The sequence below is a fragment of the Diplotaxodon limnothrissa genome, linkage group LG9 (assembly GCF_057381915.1).
Source record: "Diplotaxodon limnothrissa isolate DT_005_m linkage group LG9, D_limnothrissa_male_GT1.1, whole genome shotgun sequence".
Classification (NCBI taxonomy): Eukaryota; Metazoa; Chordata; class Actinopteri; order Cichliformes; family Cichlidae; genus Diplotaxodon; species Diplotaxodon limnothrissa.
The window spans coordinates 36,369,845-36,389,604 of record NC_140604.1 but is presented as its reverse complement, the minus strand read 5'-3'; the positions used below and the strand labels follow the sequence as shown (position 1 = coordinate 36,389,604).

The following is a 19,760-nucleotide window of genomic DNA, read 5'->3' as shown; positions in this document are numbered from 1 at the left end:
CGCACACACACACACACACACATTAGCCGATGGTGACCCCGGGCCTGACCGACGAACCCGCCGAGACCCCACACCTGAGCGGGTGTTACCTGTCGCACTGCTGGCACTGCAGGATGAGGTCGTCCTGCAGGTACGCTCGCTGGCAGACGGGACAGTGGCTTAGGCTGCAGCACGGCCCGCACAGGCTGTAGTTACTCTGCCACTCGCAGCGCAGCCCGGGGGAGGCGGAGCCACACTGCACACACCACACACACCTGAGGAGAGAGCAACCAGCACCCGTCAGCTCTTACCTTTCGTGTTATGTGTCATGTGATTAGAGTCTGAGCTCTGGCTGGCTGAGGGTTGGTGGAACCTCGTGTCCTGTCATGTGACATCAAACATGAGGAAACGCTCTCAGCCAATGTGTTTCTTGGTTGCTATGGTGATGTCGTCTCACTCACATGAGGAGACACGTTTAGTCATGAGGGAGGGCTGATCAGCTGATCTGACAGACGCCTCCTCGCACACACAGGTGAGCGACAGGTAGACCCACCATTTGCACTTCCAGGCTCCTTTAGGCACCGTGAGGAGGGGCGGGTCCAGGCAGTAGGTATGGTAACTGATATCGCAGTCATCACATAGCAACAGTCGCCCAGGGTCGCTGGCCTCACCGCAGGCTTCGCACACCGTGCACTCCAAACAGCGCCACCCTTTGGTCAGAATCACCCGAGTGATCTGCAGACAGCACACTCAAACAGTGAGCCGGGGGCAGGAAGTAATCAGATTACAGGTAGGCGAGTACTGACCTTTACGTTGACGCAGTAAGGATGGTAACACTGTCCACACTGAGAGCACGCCAACAGCCGACCTTCAGCGCCCTGCCCGAAACTGCCACACACCACACACATGTCCTGCACGCACACACACACACACACACACACACACACACACGGGTTAACTGCTGCATGTCACATGATCACTGCTTACACACGTGATGTCACACGCAGGTGAGCACACCTGTCTGAGGGTGAAGTGGTCCGACGTGGAGAACATCACCACGGTGTTGTGCATCGAGTTGTCCTCGTCCTCCTTTGCTGTGAACGCCTCCACATACGCAGCCTGACGCGCGCACACACACACACACACACACACACACACACACAGGTAATCAGTAATCTGTGATCATCTATCATGGACATATCAGTGTGCAGGTGTGCTCTTACTCCCGGTGACACAGTCACGCTGTCCTGAGTCTTCAGTCGGCTTCTTCCTCTCCCCCCTCTTCCTCCGATGCCGCCTCCTCTGGACCTCCTCCTGCCCGGGAACCCGGAACCACGACCCTGAGGAGAGGAGACAGGCAGGGGGAGGAAGGAGGAGAATTAGGAGGAAATCCATGATGTCACTGGTAAGATCAATTTCAGAACTTCCAAGGAGTCAGGAATCAGCTCCACTAGTCCCCGAACACCCCACACTCAATCTAGTCACGCTGGCGACAGTATAGTCTCTGTGTTAGTCTCTTGTATTTACACCCGCTGCTAAAGGTGCCGCCACTCGCACAGTACGGCCACATTAAAATGGCGGGAAAAAGCGACACAATCGTGCGTTAAAAGCAGCTGCAGCCGCGTCCTTCTGAGGATTCACTTCCTGAGGACGTCACGGAAAACAAACATGACAGAACGATCAGACCCGCAGGCGCGTTTGATTGGAGACCTTTGCAGCCCAGCAGGGTGGAAGCACACACTCTCTCACGCACACAGGCAGCACAGCGTGCGCTCGTTTCCCACACCCACAGCAGAGACAGCGTTAGTAAGCTGCTGTTAGTCACAGCCGGTGACAGTTAGGGTGCACTTTTTTACCACTCTCATGCTCCAGAGCGGGGAGTCCTGCAGGCGGGGCTTAGGGTCCCACCCTCCCTCTCCCGTGGAATCCTGGGAGGACGAGAGGGGGCTGACCGCCCTGCGACTACTCCAACACGTGCCCTGAATGAGAGGGAGGAGGAGGAGAAGAGAGGGGGAGGTGGGGACAAAATGCAGTAACATAAATGTAACGGCCACAAAATGAAAAAAGAACTCATGACGACACAATGTTACCATGGCAACCACACACACTGGGTATTGACGGCAGCCAACGCGCCGATCGAACAACCTCGATGTGCACAGAACAAACACGCCGCGATCAATGACGAGTGTGTGAATGTGTGCACGTCTGTGTGAGGGCGTGTGTCAGGCATGCCCTGCCGGGCCGACAGGTGAGGATGAGGATGAAGATGAAGCACACTGATGGTAACCTGCTTCTCATCACGCCCGTGGAGGTGCGAGCTGATGGAGGCAGGAATAAAAAGCAGCAGCGTTGAGAGCGCTCCTGTGTCGTCTGACTGGCTACAGAACTTGACTATAATGTGTCACTCAGGAGGAGGAGCTTGTTAGAGACAAGAGGTTTGTGGAATTTCACCTCCAGCTTTTTCTTTTTAACAATCGATATGTAAAGGACACACACACACACACACACACGCACACACACACGCGCACACACACGCGCACACACACGCGCACACACACGCGCACACACACGTCAAAGGTCACCAACCTGTTTCACCCGGGCTCTGCCAGGAGAGAACTTCCTCTTAGAGATGGCAGGCTTCCCCATGCCGATTTTTGGGGTGAGGGAGAGCACGGTGGTGGGAGGAGCCTGAGGTTGCACACAGAACAAAAGGAGAAGTGAAGAGGAGCAAGAGTGAGCGAAGAAGAGGAGGAGGCTGCCGCTTACCTTAGAGAGAGGTGGAGACTCTCTAGCTAGGGGGGAAGTCTTGAGAGAAGGCAAAGGCGGGGTGAGCGGCGGCGGCGTGATGGGCACTCTTGCAGGGGAGGTCTCTGGGGAGGCCTCAGTGGAGAAGGGAGACTGTCTGAGGCGGATGGAGAGGTCATCAGACAGCCGGGGGGAGCAGGGAGGAGGCCTCAGGGTGCGACCCTTCCCTCTGCGCAGCAGCGGCGATGAGGATGGCGAGGACAGGTGCAGAAGGGACGGGGGAGGCGATGATGTCATCAGCTCCATCACCTCTCTGTCTAAAGAGGGGTCCAAGTCCAGCACGGGGCTCACTGGCTCCTCCTCCATGTCTGAGTGCTCCTCAGTGATTGGCTGACCATCTGACGGCTGAACTGTTTCAGAAAGATCCTCCTCCTGTGAAGGCTCAGCTTGTGATTGGTGCTCATCTTCGGTGGGTTCTGTTACCAAAGCAACAGGTTCATATAGGATCTGTGACTGACCCCCATCACACTCTGATGTCATGTGACAAAGAGGCGATTGGTCCTTCAGCCCCACCGTATGTCCAAAGTCACTGGGAAGCTTTTCCTCCTGTGGGAGGCCCTCTACAATGGTGGGCTGGGAGTGACGGTGGGGGGAGGCCTCCAGGGAGCCAGCTCCCACAGATGGAGGTGATGAGGGCAAAGGGAAGGACACAGGTTGCTGCGTGGGTACGGGGGAGGCGGGGCACTGAGTCTCCTGGACTCCTGCAGAGACACAAACATGGACACATTAGATACTGATGCAGGTTCAGGATCTTCCTGGTTACAGTCACAACGATGGAGCGGGTGGAGCAAGCCTGGGGAAAAGGGAAGTCACGGAAAAATGTAAACATTTAAGAGTTTGGATTGGTTATGTTTCCGTGTTTGCAAAGCAAACCTTTAAGACCGCTGGAGCTACTGGGCAGAACCTTCTGGTTTTGTTCCTCTCCTCCCTCGCTCCTCTCCACAGGCTGCTCCTCCTGCTGCTCCTCTGTGCTCAGTGTGTCTGGGTGAACAAAAAGAGCAGATAACCTCAGAACAGATCGTGTGTTAATCGGGAACTTTGAGTCACTCGCCCTCATACTTACCCATGGTGCCATCAGACATCCCTTCAGGTCCAGGACCTTGTTCTGGCTTCACGGGACTAACAGGACCAGGACTTGGGCTGGTTATTGAGGGAGCAGGGTTAATTGAATCACAAGCAGGACTGGCTTCACAGTGGAACGGGCTGGCAGAAGCAGGTCTGACACCAGGCTCTGCCTGCACAGGACTCACGGAGCCTGGACTTGTGGTGATCTGTTTAAAACCTGGATCCATATGAACACCTGTAGAACTTTGACCTGGGCTGTGTAAGGGACTACGCTGAACCTGCAGAGTGTCAAAAGAGACTGTTTGAGAAGGGCTAATCTGTGAGGGGGCGGGGCATGTGGGACTAAGAGGTGCCTCATTGGGAGAGGTTGAGCTAGGCATCGCAGTGTTATCCTGAGTGGGACTAGCATGGACAGGGCTAGCAGGACTCAGACTGGCCTGAGTGTAAGTAGCATCAGTGGGGATGAGGGGGCTTGGTGAGGCAGTGCACTGGTGGTTTTCTTTGGGGACCACTGCAGTACCAGCTGGGGACTGGCTGACTTGGTTCTGACTAATCTGGCTGGGGCTAACAGCAGCAGAGTCGTCGGGTACAGAGGCAGCAGGACTTGTTTGTCTGATACAGTCTGCAGGTTTATCAGCACCCATATCAGGCTGAGCCCCACTGGAAAGAGCAACTGTGTCCACATCAGGACTAGTGGGGCTCAGTGATGCCTCAGTAAGGCCAGTACTACTTTCAGTGTCAGGAGCCAGACTGTGAGGTGGGCTAACACTGGCAAAAGCAGCATGTGCAGGGCTGCTATGAGTTGTGCTAGCTAATGAGGAAGTTTGTATCTGCACTGGGCCTGAGTGAGCTACTACTACATGAGCAGGACTAGCCTGACCAGCAGGACTAACTGGGCTATGACTGGTGTGGACATCAGCTACACTAGCAGAACAGGGATATGTTTCAGCACGAACAGGACTCCTCTCTGGGCCGGTATCACTCAGTGTACAGTGTGGAGGACTTGAACTACCAGAAGCTGGTGGAGGGCTTGACGGCTGTACTGCAGCCAGGTGTGAAGTACTGAAGGAAATCTGGATATGTGGCCGACTTGACTGACCAGGTGGACTTTCTGTCTCCTGAGCATGCTCATGACCTGACAAAACAATGCCACCGGTGACTTCTGAGTAAGCAGGGTCAGGCTGAGGACTGTCTGGTTGACTGGGACTAGGTTCTGACTGAACACCATCACTTGGCTGGATGGTAGCTACCTCCATCTCCTCATCCTGACAGGAGGCAAGGTGGATGGGTTCAGCCAGCACTGCTGATGGGCTACTCTCCCCTGGCACAGGGCTAGGGTGGCCTTCAAGACACATGGTTGGGCTTGTAGGCATCTGGTAAGCACGAGTGGGGCTGGCACAAGCTGAGCTGGCCTGGTTATGTGTGGGGCTAGCTCCTTCAACAACTTCCATGCAGAGCGATGGGGTGTTGTGAAGATTCTGATGAATTAGGCTAGCTGGGGGAGGAGCTTCCTCCATTTCACCGGCACAAGGTGAGCAAGCTAGGCTACTGTGTTTGGCTGAAGTGCTAATGTGAAAAAGGCTTTCTGGTGTCTGGAAATCTAGGACATGAGGGGGACTGGAATGATCGGGACTGAGCGTGCTACTTTCAGGGGGCACTGTGGCCAGGCTAGAGGTGTGGTTAAGGGGAGGAGGGTTATTTTCCAGTGTTTGGCCATCAGGGCTAGAAGGGCATTGTTTCAAGGAGTCAGGTTGTGTGGCATGGGTGGACTCCTGTGTGAGTGTTGAATGTGCAGCAAGTTCTAAAGTATGTAAGCTAAGCTGTGAAGACCGGAGAGCCTGAGCAGGGCTGGCAGGTTGGGACAGACTGCACCGTTTAGGTCTGAGTGGTGGTGACGATGGGCTACATGGAGCTGAGGCGTATCTTGCTGCCGATGAGAGGTCCTGGTCCAGTGTAGACGTGTCCTGTGCAGCCCCATACTGCAGAGTAGGGCTGCTCAATCCAGGGCTCTCCTGGTCCAGTGTAGATTCAGTGTCCTGTGAGGGGTTCCTCATGCCAGCTTGCACAGGACTACAGTCCGTTTGTAGAGCACTGTGCTGAGGCTGTGAGGCTGTGAGGCTGGGACTATGTGATCCACTGAGCTGCATAGCATTGTCCTGTGCAGGACTGTCTGGTGGAAGGCTGCGCCGAGCCTGCTCTGTCCCCAGCTCCACCCTGGGAGGAGTCAGCCCTGATTTGATAGGACTGTGAGGTGAAGGGCTGTGTAGAAAATGTGCAAGGGTACAAGCCATGGGACCACCCTGTACTGGACTCTGCTGAGATTCTGTGTCCATGAACTGATCCTCTGTGGAATTCTGCTCAGTACTTTCCTCAAGTTCTGCCAGATTAGAGTGAGACTGTGCAGGACTCTGCTGAAGGTGTAACGGGGTCCAGCTTTTCTGGTCATCTGTGGAATCCAAGTGGGATGCTGAGTAACTTTCATGGGCCTCTGCAAGATCAGGGCAAGACGGTGAGGAGCTTATTCTAAACTCTGCCACATCAGGATGGAGCTCTTCTTGATTACGATGGGATGCTGTGTGACAAGAGGGAGATGGCTCGAGTTCTATGACAGAAGGTGCAGTCAAAGGTACAACGTTTTGTTGGGGCTCCATGGGATCAGGATGGGAAATTACAGCACTCTGTGGGAGCTCCGTGACAGATGGTTGAGGACTTTGTGGGGGTTCAGTGTGAGATTGTGCAGGACTTGACAGGAGATCTTTGGGAAATGGTGCATTCTGTGGGAGCTCTGTGGAATCAGTGTGAGACAGAACAAGAATGTGCTGGAGCTCTGCTGAAGGTGATGAGGAACTTTGTTCTATGGGAGATGATGGATGACCTTGTTGAAGCTCTGCATTTTCAGATGGTGCAGGACTTCGGAGTTCAAGCGTTTGTAAGGATTTTGGTTGAAGCTCCGTGGAAATAGGCTGAGGTGGGAGCTCTGTGGGAGATGGTGGAGGATTTTGCTGGAGCTCTGTGGGAGATGGTGGAGGATTTTGGTGGAGCTCTGTGGGAGATGGTGGAGGATTTTGGTGGAGCTCTGTGGGAGATGGTGGAGGATTTTGGTGGAGCTCTGTGGGAGATGGTGGAGGATTTTGCTGGAGCTCTGTGGAATCAGGCCAGGATGGTGCAGGATCTTGGAGCTCTTTGAGCATTTGTAAGGAATTTGGTTGAAGCTCCATGGAAACAAGTTGAGATGGGAGCTCTGTGGGAGATGGTGGAAGATTTTGTTGGAGCTCTGTGGGAGATGGTGGAGGATTTTGCTGGAGCTCTGTGGGAGATGGTGGAAGATTTTGTTGGAGCTCTGTGGGAGATGGTGGAGGATTTTGGTGGAGCTCTGTGGGAGATGGTGGAGGATTTTTCTGGAGCTCTGTGGGAGATGGTGGAGGATTTTGTTGGAGCTCTGTGGGAGATGGTGGAGGATTTTGCCGGAGCTCTGTGGAATCAGGCCATGATGGTGCAGGATCTTGGAGCTCTTTGGGAGATGGTGGAGGGCTTTGCTGCAGCTCTGTGGAAAGAGGGTGAGATGGTGTAGGACTGTCTGGGAGTTCTTTGGGAGACGGTGCAGAAAATTGTTGGTGTTCTACAGGAGTAGGCGAGGAACTTTGTTGGAGCTCCATGGGAGATGATGCAGGACTTTGCTGGAGGTCCTTGAGAACAGGGCTAGATGGTAAAGAACTCTTCAGAAGGAGTTCAGCAGAAGGAGGGAGCTCTGTAAGAGCTAGTGAGGAACTTTGCTGGACTGCCACAGGATACGGGTGAGATGGTGGAGGACTTTGTTGGAGCTCTGTGGGATCAGTTTGACATTGTGAAGGGCTTTGTTCCAACTCCATGCTCCATCCACTTTGTGGGAGAACTTTGGGAGTTTCTAGGAGTTTGGCAGAAACCGGGTGACATAAAAGACTTTCTTGGAGTTCTGTGGACTTTGGGAGAGTTGGTGGAGGACTCTGTTGAAGCGTGGCTTCAGGCTGAGATGATACAGAACTTCCTTGGAGCTCTGTGGACTCAGGGAGAACTGGCAGAGAACTCTGTTGTGTCTCCATACCCTCAGAATGAGACGATAGAGGACTCTGTTGGGGTTCACTGGCTTCAGGGTGAGATGTTGTAGAACTCTGTTGGAGCCCTGTAGACTGAGGAAGAACTGACAGTGGATTATTCAGGAGCTCCTGGGAGTCGGTGTGAGATGACGTAAGACTTGGTGGTGATGGTGCACTGAGGGACTTTGTTGTTCTCTGTGGCGGCTCCTCAGGGACGAGTTGACCAACAGGACTGGCCGGTGGAGCCTCTGTGCACGTTGAGACCGACGGCTGTGGAATGCTACTGGGTGGAGTCTGTGAGGGGCTAAGGGCGGCAGCTGATGCCAATGTGGGACTGTGTGGGTTTGGCTCCTCCTGTTGAGGTCTGCACGTGGAGCAGATGTACACTTTGGACCCCACCTTGCCCTCCCCGGCCTGGATGCTGCAGTCTGCATGGACAAACCTGCAAAACAAAATAGTTTTGTTGTTTTCTCTTCATCACTGTCAAAATAAAAGCATATTTTAATAAAAGCTACCACCAGTGGTTTTAAACCTTTGGGACAGCCCGCCACAGAGGCCCACAGAGGCTGTGCAGTGAGGGCACAAAAGTAACTGAAGTTCATATATGAGAACCACTGGATTCCTCTTTCACAATAAAAGCCATGTTAGTTCTCTTCAGTTCAGGGATTTTATTGTGAAGCAGCCTCAGTGAAACAGATGGTGCTTGTGTACCTATAGCAGCAGACACAGGTCACGCACTCCTGTGGTGTGTAGAGGTCGGGGGTGTGGCCACAGAGAAGGCAGGGCAATGCTGGGTCACACGACTCGCACAGAAACAGGTGATTGGCCCACTGGCCTGATGACCTGACACCACAGCGGCAGCAGACTCTGCAGTTCTGGAGAAGATGAGGGGTGGGAGGGGTTTGTGAGGGTCATCCAAAGTTCAACACACAGCAGTGTGTGTACGTGTGTGTTTATCTCACCTTGCAGCTCCAGCCGGTGCTCGGCGTGTGATCCAGAGGTGGTGTGAGACAGTGTGTGTGGTAGGCTTTATCGCAGCGCTGACACACCAATAACGCAGCTTCATCGCCTTGCAGCCTGACACACAGAGAGCACAGGTGGAGGTTCACACTGAGGACACGCCCTCTTTACTCCATCTTCAAATACCTGCTCACCCCAGTCAATAACTCTGCATGTGTGTTACCTGCAGCTCTGACACACGCGACACTGAGGACACTGCCAGCCGGCCCGGCAGAAAGGGGAGGGGGCCACAGAGGGGTCCACGCAGCTGCCATGGTAACGGTTACCACAACAACAGCACATTAACAGGCTGCCAAGCTCACCGCCGCCAGAGCACAGAGCACAGGGTGGCGAGGACCCTGAGGAGACATGATCACGTCACGTTATGACATCACAACCTCACACCCGCTTCAGTCGGCGCCTCTTACCTGCATGTGCGTGCCTTGTACACAGCGTGCGCCTCTGGTTCCAGTCCAGGTGGGCTCCGGCAGCAGCAGCGCAGGGGAAGTGGTAGCACCGCCCACAGTCCATCTCCTGACAACGCAGCGAAGCTCCGAGCTGCCGGCAGAACGCGCACACCTGGACAGGTGAGAGATAGATGGGGTTTAGGGAGGAAGCTGTGGGTAAACCTTTGTATTCTCCTATTTTATTTTAGTCTGGCTCACAGACCCAGGAACCGAGCGCTTCAGCTGATGCACAGTATTCATCTACCTGAGCTACACAAGGAGGAGGGGCTACTGACCAGACGCCGTGAAAACCCACCTGTGTGCTTCCTGTGTCGATGGCTTTGTCCACGTAGAGCAGTGATTGTCCCTCGCCTCGACACACCCCCTCTGACCAAGTGGCACACTGCAGGTGAGCACAGCACTGACCTGTACACGCACACACACAGGAGGTTTAAAACACAAACACACACACACACACACACACACACACACACACACACACACACACACACACAGAACAGGATGCGGAAGAGGAGGAGGAGGTACCTGTGGGGTCAAACAGTGATTGGACGTTGATGTCATGAGGAAGGCCGATGGGTCCAAGCTGCTTAAGGAACTCTGAGGAAGACTCTGAAACAGCAGCACACAGTGAACAGTCAAACATCAACAACAGCGATCAGGTTGGAACTGTTTCAGTGAACGGGGAGTACTCACCACACTGTTCTGGACTGCAGCACCTGCGCGCGCGCGCACACACACACACACACACACACAGGTCTATGGTTAGCTCGTGACTGTGGTGTCTCTGGAAGGAGAGGGGAAAGAGGAAGTGATGTCACTTACGTGGCCGGGGCTTGGCTGCCGCGGTAGCAGTGGTCGTGGCAGTCGTTGTCTCGGTCAGAGGAGGCGCGGCGATTGAGGATGTGGAGCGGGATGTAGCCGGGCGTCGGGCCGAACACCACCAGCCGGCCCTGGCCCAGAGGAGGCTCGTCGCCGTGGTAACAGAAGGCACACTGCTTCAGCCTGGGGAGAAAAAAACGATGCGTTCAGGAGGTGAGGCGTCACCTGACAGATGACACGGACATTTATCTGCTTCAATCAGGTTCATCACAAAGTCACGTCAGATCTGACTGGAGACATTAAATCTGGAGACTTTCAAAACAAAAGCCTCCCCGGTTTGCCTGCTGAGTGCCGTTGTGGGTGTGCAGGGCGGTCCACAGGCACTCACCTTTTTTTGGTGTGTCCCAAGCTGGGGGTGGGCGAGCCCCCGGAGTCCTCCGACAGAGACCGCTGGAACAGCGGGGACAGCGAGTCCTCGTCCTCCAACCGCAGACAGGGGGACACTGGAGGACTGGAGCGGGGACTGACGGCCGGACTCTGCTCCACGGGGCCGGCCCCGTCCTCCTCTACTTCTATGGGAACCAGGCTGCAGTCCACATCCATAGGGGTGGGGCTGTGACTCGGACTGGGCTGGTCTTCCTCCACAGGATCAGGATCAGGAACAGGATCAAGATGATGGGATTGGGATGGAGGGCTGGAGGGGGGGAGAAGAGGGCTAGAGGCTAGGGGCGGAGCCTCTGAGTGGAGTCTGTCCTCCACCTCCCCCTCCTCAGCACTGGGAGCCAGCTCAGGGTCGGGGGGCACCGGTCCTGGATCCGGGTCAGGATCAGGATCTGGACTGGGCTCGTCCTGGGCAGGTTCAGAGCTTGTTTTGGATTTTCTCCTGGAGGTGGAGCGCTGCCGCCGTGTGGTCTGAGCCTTCACCTCTGTGGACACGCACACACACAGTCACAAACGTATGCAGGACACAAGAGGTGCATTGTGGGTAACATAGGCACCATCACACGTTCTTAATCTCCAGCATGACACCATGTTTTATGTCAGAGCGGGTGAACAGCACTGGTGGAGGTGTAGATGCCCTCGTGTGGGCGTACCTGAGCAGGTGAGGTTCAGGCTACGTCTGCACGTACACGACGTTTTCGATCACTGAAAACTTTTTAAAAACTCTGTTTTTGTGTTTACATGTGGACGAGGAAAACAGAGATTACTTACGCAACGTCAAATGTTTGCATCTTTTTTGACGTCATACAGTGCGCCACGTTATTGTTTACATGAGACTAATTTCTACAACGGTGGATAGAAACAAAACGCTGCTGTTAATCTGACTGTCTGCAGTTTTTACACACTCACACAAACACAGAGGCGTCAGAGTGAACTCCACCCAACACAGACGCTCTCTCAGCCCAAATCCTGACATCGGTTTTGATTACATTTAAATGTTTTAAATTAGAACGTATGTGTGCTTTCTGTTCAATCCTGAGTTGTGAGTCTACACCAGCTAAAATACTGTTTTTTAGAGGTGGGAATCACCATACATCCCACGATATGATATTATTGCAATTTTTTAAAATATTTTGCGATATTCAGATTCTGTACATAAAGGTAAACTTTATCAATATTCATTTTATCTAATATCAAAGTCTCACACTCAGTCTTTCTCTCATTTCAGTTTTATTGTTGACAAACTGAACGGTTTGTATTACAGTCTAGTCCAACTTAGCCGAATGCAACCATCTGGTACAATTAGAGATGGACCGATCCGATATTACGTATCGGTATCGGTCCGATACTGACCTAAATTACTGGATCGGATATCGGAGAAAAATAAAAAATGTAATCCGATCCATTAAATATCACGAAAGCACCTCACAAAACTTGCAACACGCCGTAACTCACCTCAGCACGTTAGCACGTCGGAGCAGTATGCATCACGTGATAGCGCGGCTGTGGCATGCCGGACCTGTCGGTGGTCTGGATAGCATGTGGAGCTTCGCTAGCAACCCGGCATTTCATCTCCGACAAAGTTATCCCCGAGAGAAGTAAAGCAAGTGTGTAAGTCCATCTCTGAATGTTTGTAAAGCATTCCTGCGTTAAGCTTAACAAGCGATATATGGAGCGACTGCCTCTCCTGCTGCTACTTCAATCATGAAACTGCTTAATGATCAGCTGATCGTCTCTCTTCTTTGTTTTTGGCCCACTTTGCACCAGAAAGAGGAAACCAGCGGCTGAACAACAGCAGCACGTTTAAGCTTGATCAGCTGTTGTTAGAATTTATTTAATATTTCTTTCTACTCCAGGATCTTTTTCTACGTAGCTGACGGCTGGTAACTGTGCAGGGGCGGATCTAGCAAAGTTTAGCCAGGGGGGCCGATAGGGCATTAACAGGGAAAAGGGGGCACAAAGACAGACTTTTCTTTCTTATTCTCATTTAAAATGTCTAGCTTTTAATAAATAATTATCTGACACCCAAAGTTTTAATTTGATGCAAAATGAATAGAAGTCCATTACTGTATATAGTGACTATTAAGTCTAATATATATACCCTAGTAAGCTATAGTACTTTTTCCTTTGGGAAGGTACCATCTGTGCAGTCTGCAATTTTGTTGAAGAAAGATGTTGAATCTATTTAATATTTCTTGAAAAATAATTGATTTCTGTGCATTTTTTTTCACACTGCATCAAATTAAGGTTGATTACGTCGATTAAGCATCATGAGGTGGAGCGTGAGGGGTGGTTCCCTATTTTTTATTTATTTATTTTTGTTGTTGCTGGGAGTTGGAACCCTATTAGTTAGGTTGCTTAATATTTACGCTAAGTACTCTTTAAAATACCAGAATAGGGAGGATGGTGTAGGTTTAAGTTTATTAGATTGATCAGTATTGCTGAACTATGAAACATTTTTTTTGCATACAGGTATAACAGAATAGCTTTAGTGTAGTTGTTGTTTTAAACTTGAGTATGAACTTATACAAAATGCAGCAAGATATTTAAAAAACAGTTGTGTTGATTAAAAAACACTATATCGGATTCATATCGGTATCGGCAGATATCCAAATTTATGATATCGTATCGGACATAAAAAAGTGGTATCGTGCCATCTCTAGGTACAATTACAGCTATTCTGAACTATGCAATATGAAAACTATGCAGCCCCTTCAGCAACTGAAGAATTTGAAAGTAAATTAAAACAAAATATAATTTTACATTAAATAAAAAAGTTTTAAACTTAATTAAAATAAAACATGTCTTAAATTAAAATAAGTAAACTGTCATGTTTATTGCTGCCAAAAAAACAGTTAAACACATTTGGACAGTGTCAGGATTCTTGCTCAGAAAAAGGATCAACATGCTCTGAAGTCAGAGTTCCAGTCCACAAAAACTTTTTTTGTAACAAAATATCGATTTCTGCCGTCCCTGTATTGATACATTATTAGCAAACAAAATATCACGATACCACACAGTATCGATTTTTTCCCCCACCCCTACTGTTTTTGGATATTCACATTTGAAACAAAATTAGCTGCCTTTCGAGAAAAACAAAAACTTTCCAGAAGTCCTTGAAACCCGTTTCCTCTTTCCCTCCCAGGCTTCGAGACTTCTGATTGGCCAACATTTGTACACGGCTAGGATTTGGCATGTTCTTGACAACATTTGACTGCGTTTTTGGCGGTTACATGTGGACAGGATTCTTTTAAAAACGGAGAATCTCAGTTTTCAGAAATAGCCGTGTACGTGTTGATGTAGCCTCCAACACTCAGACCTCGTAGCCTCAAACACAGACATCCAGCTGGTTCTACACACCTGTCTTCTGGAGGGGCTTCGTCTCTGTGGCATCCATGCTCTCTTCATCCTCTACCTGAGCTCGTCCTCGGCTCCGCCCCCTGCGTGCACGCACACACACACACACACAGAGCAGTTAGAGGTTAACACAGTGAAGGAACAGCATTAACCCTCTGGATCCTCCTCCAGCTGTGTCCCCATTGAAGCCATTGCAGCACATCTGGATCCCTTCGATGTGAGCGCCATGCCTGACTTGTGTGTTACAGCAGGAGGAGATCAGCTGCTGCGTTACATCATCACCCGACTGAAACGAGCATCAAAAAATAAAAAAGAAAAAAGAAAATGTCAATGAAATCAGGAAAACAACAGTTAGCACCCGACGCTGCTTTCTCACAGCTGTTTGACTCCGCCCACAGAAACAAGGACGGCGTTGGCTCCTCAGACAGCTGCCTGAAGGTCCTGATGAAACGCACGTGTAGCCCAGCAGGTCACAGCTCAGACTCACGAGTGCTTTAACCGCAGAGGCCCGATCAGCCTGTGGCGGTGAGGGTCCTCACAAAGACAGAATTACAAACGTGTGTGTGTATTCGTTCTAAGCAGTTGGCTAATGAGCATCAGGAAACACCTGAATCAGGTAAACATGATGACATCACAACAGAGATCTGTGTGTGTGGCAGGAGGTAAAACCAGGAGCCAGCACGTGCCCCCTGTCAGACTCCCTCGTTACCCAGCATGCAACTTCCTACTTCCTCTCCAACACACACACCTGTATATTTGTCTCTGTGAGGACTCTTCCCTCCACAGACTGAATCTAAGCAGCAAACACACACAGTCAAAGTTTCAGGACCTCCAGCATCACTTCCCCTGCACTGAGTGTGGATCAGGTCCAGGCTCGCCCTGCTGGATGATTCTGGGTCCACCTCAGGGCGATCGCGCTGCAAGCTTCCACACATTTCTGACCCTCTGACTCAAACTCCAGACCTCAGATGTGCTTCTCTGTCCTAAAATAAGGAGGCTGTTACTCAGTTACTCTGAAGTGAAAATGGAGCGCGGTGGTTTCTAAACACAGTTAATGTCGTACTTTTACATCATCGCCGTGCTGCAGGTGGCGTTAGCCTCGTGGGACCACACAGAGCTGTTGCCGAGCTGCTCGGCCTTCTTACAGGTGTCGATTGTGGCCTGCGGTGGTCTGCACCATGCTGGATCAGGAACGTGAAGCTCTAAAACATCAGTGCTGACCCTGCTCTGACTCCAGGATCCTCCCCTCTGACTCACCTGCTTCATTTATGCAGAAATACCAAACATGCAGCTGCTAACCTGCAGCCACGTTGTTCAGCTGGAGGAGGCACCACGGATCAACCTGCTGCAGGAACAGGTGAGCACACCTGAGCACACACTCACATCACACACACACACTTACTTCTTTCTTGATTTGGGGGGCGGAGGGGGAGGAGGTGGTGGAGGAGGAGGCGGGGCAGCAGGTCCAGAGCGCCCGCTGCTCCCATCTTTCCTCGGTCGCCCACGGGGCCGCCTCTCAGGGGCGGGGCTAGAAGCAGTGGCTTTGGCCAGCTGAGCGCTGCGGCCGGCCCGAGTGACGGGAGGGGGTGGCCCTCTGTCCCGAGGCTCCTGAGGCTGAGCCTCAGATGGCATTCTGGGTAAAGAAAGAGAGAGAGGTGAGGAACAGGGTGGAGCTGGGATTTATGCTTCCCCTTTAAACCCACACTACACATAAGCCACGCCCACAAACCCTCTGAAACCTGACTGCAGCCCGCCACCTTCTTCCTCTTCTACTGTTACTTTTGCAACAGGAAGCTGGAAGAGAACAAATAAACAAGAGAAGAGAAACTGTACCGCCCCCTGGTGTTTGGGCGGTGAACTGCGGAACACAGACGCTATAAACTCAGGACAGCCGCACAGCCATCAGGTGTGTCACCTGTGTGTGGTACAGTGTGTTCACACGTGAGCGCAGCCGATGCATAAAACGAGTTTCCTCACGTGAACGCTCCACAGCTGACCTGCTATTTCACACGAGAACAAGTCACACCTCAAAGTTTACAAAGCTGATGTAAAGGACTCAAAGCTTCCAGGCACGACAACGCACAGACACACACAGCCAGATGTTGGACACCTGCAGGGACTCCCCCAGGAAGAGCAGCAGCTCGGTGTGTGAGGTCACACAGAGAGGGCGCGCTGTGCGTCCTCTGAGCTCAGGTGAAGTACAGACGCCACGAGGACGATTCAGCAGCTCCTAAACGCTGCGCGACCAAACTTGAGGATCAGGTGACGCTCAGGTGTGCTGCATTAACACACCTCAGAGGTCAAAGGTCAGACTGTTCGCAGAGCCTCCTACAGAACGAGGAGGACGTGAACAACGATGGGAGGAGCTAACCAATACCAGCACGGTGCACAGCGAGCTACAGACCCTCCCACAACCTGTCGTAAGGAAGTTCTCAAGAACCAATCAGGAACACAGAGTTTTCCATAGCGTTTCCATAGCGACCGGTGTCTGGGCCTCGGTAAGCTAACCCTGCAGCGCTGATGGTCACATGACTGCAAACCCTCCACACGCAGACACGCTCAGTTTAAACCTCGAGCTTGTGATTCACACGCCCTCGCCGCCACACTCTCCCGTCTGTTTCTCTGCCCATTAACAGCTATGGCGCCATCATCACACACGGATGTAAGCGGCCCACGTAGTGCCGCTCAGCTCACCCTAAAGTCAGAACGGCAGGTGTAAGTGGTGTTTGAAGCAGCAGGTGAGGTTAAAGCGCCCAAAAGGCGGGCCGAGGGGCGACTGTTACTGACAAGAAAAGCTTCCTCAGTGACACCGGCCGCGCTGAACCTCTGCCAGGCGCCACACGGTCCCGTATAAACCACTTCCTGTGAGCTGCCAGAGGTGCGACTACGTTGTGTCTCTCTGAGCGTGAACAGAAACAAAAACTGATGCACCCGCCTGGACCAGAACGAAGCCGCCGCCACCTCACAGCAGCTCATCCAGCCACTCGTGCAACATGAAGCTGAGCGACCTTTGACCCTGTCTGCCTGTTGATCAGTGTCACAGCATCCTGCGTTGGTAAAGGACCCTGAGAGAGGTGCTGCCATCTGAGATGCTCCCGTGGGACATTTTGTTGTTTTTACTCGACGATCATTAAAAATGTTTTTATTCTGAGGAGGTACACTCAGCTCTGCCGCTGTCGGGTGGAGGCCAGCACCACCCTGTCTCATTGCAGGAAACCCCACTAACCAGACCTGGTTTCAGTCTGACGCCGCTGCGGCTCAACGATGGCGCAAACCATAACCGGGATTATTTTACTCACTGACCTAATTTGGATTATTTACCGTGGTCACCTGAACTTTATTAAACCTGGAAGGACAAACGGGGACACGCAGAGGACAGCAGGCCCAGACCAGCCTCATCGCAACCAACCAATCAGCAACCGGAACCCAGGTTACTGATCCTCAGGGTCCTGCCCCCTCACGGAGACAAATCAGCCTCGGTTAGCGTTGCCGCATGCAAGCTGCAGAGACTCAAAGCCAACAGCTGCACAGGTGCTCACTGAAAGGTTTGAACCTTCATTTCTGTGAGCTTCTGTTCCGCTCAATGACCTGTGATCACATGCCCTCCAAACGTCCAATCAGGGGTGGGAAGAGCCCAGCTGGCTCGAGCTGAACTAAACAGCGAGTGCATATGAGCTTCTGCTGAGGAACAAACACAGTGATCATCTCCACAAAATCACAGCTGACATTAAAACACGATTAACCTCTAACGTCCACGCTTCCTGTCCGACGGGCGGCGGGGTCCCTTCAGCTCGGCAAACATGGCAGAAAAGCAGCTGAGGAGGAGCTGCAGCAAACACGGCACGGAAACATGGCTTTACGGCGCCGTTTAGTTCAGGCACAGGAAGTAAACAAAAACACGAGCTCATCTTTAATCCCACTGGCTGATTAGCTGTGTGGGCGGGCAACCATCTATGTCCAGGTGAATTCACCATCAAGCGCAAGAGACATGTGGCATGTTTGAAGTTTAAGGAGAATATCTGGTGTTTGTGGATGCTGGTCTCATCTTTGATCCACGCCACCAACAGCTGCAGTGCACCTTCACCTTAGACTGTAAACTACGCCTGTCTCCATATTCTGACTGTTTACAGACAAACGGATCAATCAATCAGTGAAAACTAACCAGCAGATGATCTGATTGACTCGATCAGCACCTGTGGGATTATTGGAACCAGATTAGGGTTGACTCTCCGATGGAACAGGTACAGGTGAGCGCTGCTGTTGCCTGTGTAGGTATTATCCCTCTGCTCTGTGTGCCAGCTTAATGTAATCCAGCTGTATACCCCGGGACCGATGAGGTGCAGCTCTCTGGTGTCAGCTGGTCAGAGTACTCACCTGCACAGGTGCACAGTGTTTACAGTGTGCTGATTAAACGGACCTAGTGCATATTTTGGTGTGTTTTTCACTTTTCTAGCTGCTGTGCGTGTACCTGCCCAGGTGTGCCGCTGGACACCAGGTGAGCTCAGTGTTGTGTCTGGTGAGGTTAAGGTCTCAGGTGAGCCTCGCTGGGTGGCTGTGTGTGGGTAACCTGCTGGTTAGCATGCTAATAAGCTCGCCTGTCACAGCGGCCGTGGAGCCCGGTACTGCCGCCTGTGAGCCCGCTCACAGCCCCACACGCTCGGTGCGGCCTCGGTGAGGGTACCGGGAGCCGTTCGGTGGTTCTAACTCGCTGTTTAAAGGCTTTCCTCCGGCCCGGAGCGGCTAGCGCTTAGCCGTTAGCTCGCTCGGACCGCCCAGTTGACTGATCACTTCTCTGTTAGCGTTAGCGTGCAGGCTAGCTGTTAGCAGCCCGGTCCGCGGCGCGCTAGTGGCGGGTCGGGATGGGCGGCAGGAAGCGGGACGTTTAGCGAGCCGCGGGAGTGTCGAGAGAATAGGGAAGAAGCGTCCTTACTGATTCGATGCAATTCTCTTTTTCCTCTCCAGCTTTCAGCCAACTTAGAGCGACGACTTCAAAGCCAGCAGCGAACTTCTGCCAACCTCAGCCTCCGTTTGACACGCCTGGCACGGCCGGGTCTCCGGCGGAACATTCCCGGCGGAGCACGGAGGGAAAAGCGCGGTTTTTACTCCGAAAACTGGCGAAAAATTAAAGTTGAAGCGGTCGCTCCGTCACGGAGGCCATGTTTGGGAGCAACCGAACCACCGCCTGTCAGTGCCAGCAGAGGAAGTAGGTCCCGCAAAACACGTCCCGCCTCGCCGGGCCGCACGCTCCCGTCAGACCCAGACACGGGCGGCGTGTACCGAGGATCGGCCTGTGAAAAGTGCCGGTGTGCAAGCCTCCACGCGGGCACCGGGAATATTTGTTTGTGTTGTGTAAAAAGTGTGTCTGACCCCGCGGAGGGATCAGTTGGAGGACTGCTCTGGTGAAGCGGCTCTGTCAGCAGACCTGGAAGTCCCGGAGCGGAGCGCGAGGATCCGGACCGCGCCAGGCACGTGCCCGAGCACGGAGCAGAGGGTCGGGGTTAAGGGTCAGGTTAGTGTCGACCCGAGAGCGCCACGCCTGCAGTAAGAGGTTCCGGTTATTAGCCACTAAAGTTTAAAAGAGCCAAACTGTCCGTGACAGTGACGTCATCACCCTCATCACAGGGATGCTGACGTGGTGGGCGTGTCTGTCTTGGATAACACTGATGGTTATGATCGTCGTTTCATGTATTATGTATGTCAGACAGGAGAGAATAAGCTCCGCCCACAGTACCAGTATACCTGCAGCACCTGGAGC

General features: G+C 52.4%; 1 protein-coding gene across 1 annotated transcript in view; it reads right to left on the bottom strand.

The window, feature by feature from the left end:
* The window catches only part of kmt2ca (lysine (K)-specific methyltransferase 2Ca), a 51,560-nt gene extending 32,178 nt beyond the window's left edge, over positions 1 to 19,382 (bottom strand). The window contains exons 1-22 of the mRNA XM_085363132.1: positions 18,936 to 19,382; positions 15,408 to 15,638; positions 14,009 to 14,088; positions 10,596 to 11,133; positions 10,211 to 10,390; positions 10,082 to 10,104; positions 9,914 to 9,997; positions 9,684 to 9,793; positions 9,350 to 9,500; positions 9,106 to 9,280; positions 8,885 to 8,999; positions 8,634 to 8,797; positions 3,848 to 8,364; positions 3,658 to 3,765; positions 2,746 to 3,485; positions 2,566 to 2,667; positions 1,836 to 1,958; positions 1,203 to 1,319; positions 997 to 1,098; positions 786 to 890; positions 533 to 714; positions 90 to 254 (exon numbers count right to left, since the gene is read on the bottom strand). Coding sequence (XP_085219258.1) covers positions 90 to 254; positions 533 to 714; positions 786 to 890; positions 997 to 1,098; positions 1,203 to 1,319; positions 1,836 to 1,958; positions 2,566 to 2,667; positions 2,746 to 3,485; positions 3,658 to 3,765; positions 3,848 to 8,364; positions 8,634 to 8,797; positions 8,885 to 8,999; positions 9,106 to 9,280; positions 9,350 to 9,500; positions 9,684 to 9,793; positions 9,914 to 9,997; positions 10,082 to 10,104; positions 10,211 to 10,390; positions 10,596 to 11,133; positions 14,009 to 14,088; positions 15,408 to 15,637 — 8,111 coding nt within the window. The 5' untranslated portion in view covers position 15,638; positions 18,936 to 19,382. The remainder of the gene's footprint in view (positions 1 to 89; positions 255 to 532; positions 715 to 785; positions 891 to 996; positions 1,099 to 1,202; positions 1,320 to 1,835; positions 1,959 to 2,565; positions 2,668 to 2,745; positions 3,486 to 3,657; positions 3,766 to 3,847; positions 8,365 to 8,633; positions 8,798 to 8,884; positions 9,000 to 9,105; positions 9,281 to 9,349; positions 9,501 to 9,683; positions 9,794 to 9,913; positions 9,998 to 10,081; positions 10,105 to 10,210; positions 10,391 to 10,595; positions 11,134 to 14,008; positions 14,089 to 15,407; positions 15,639 to 18,935) is intronic.
* Positions 19,383 to 19,760: the final 378 nt, after the last annotated feature.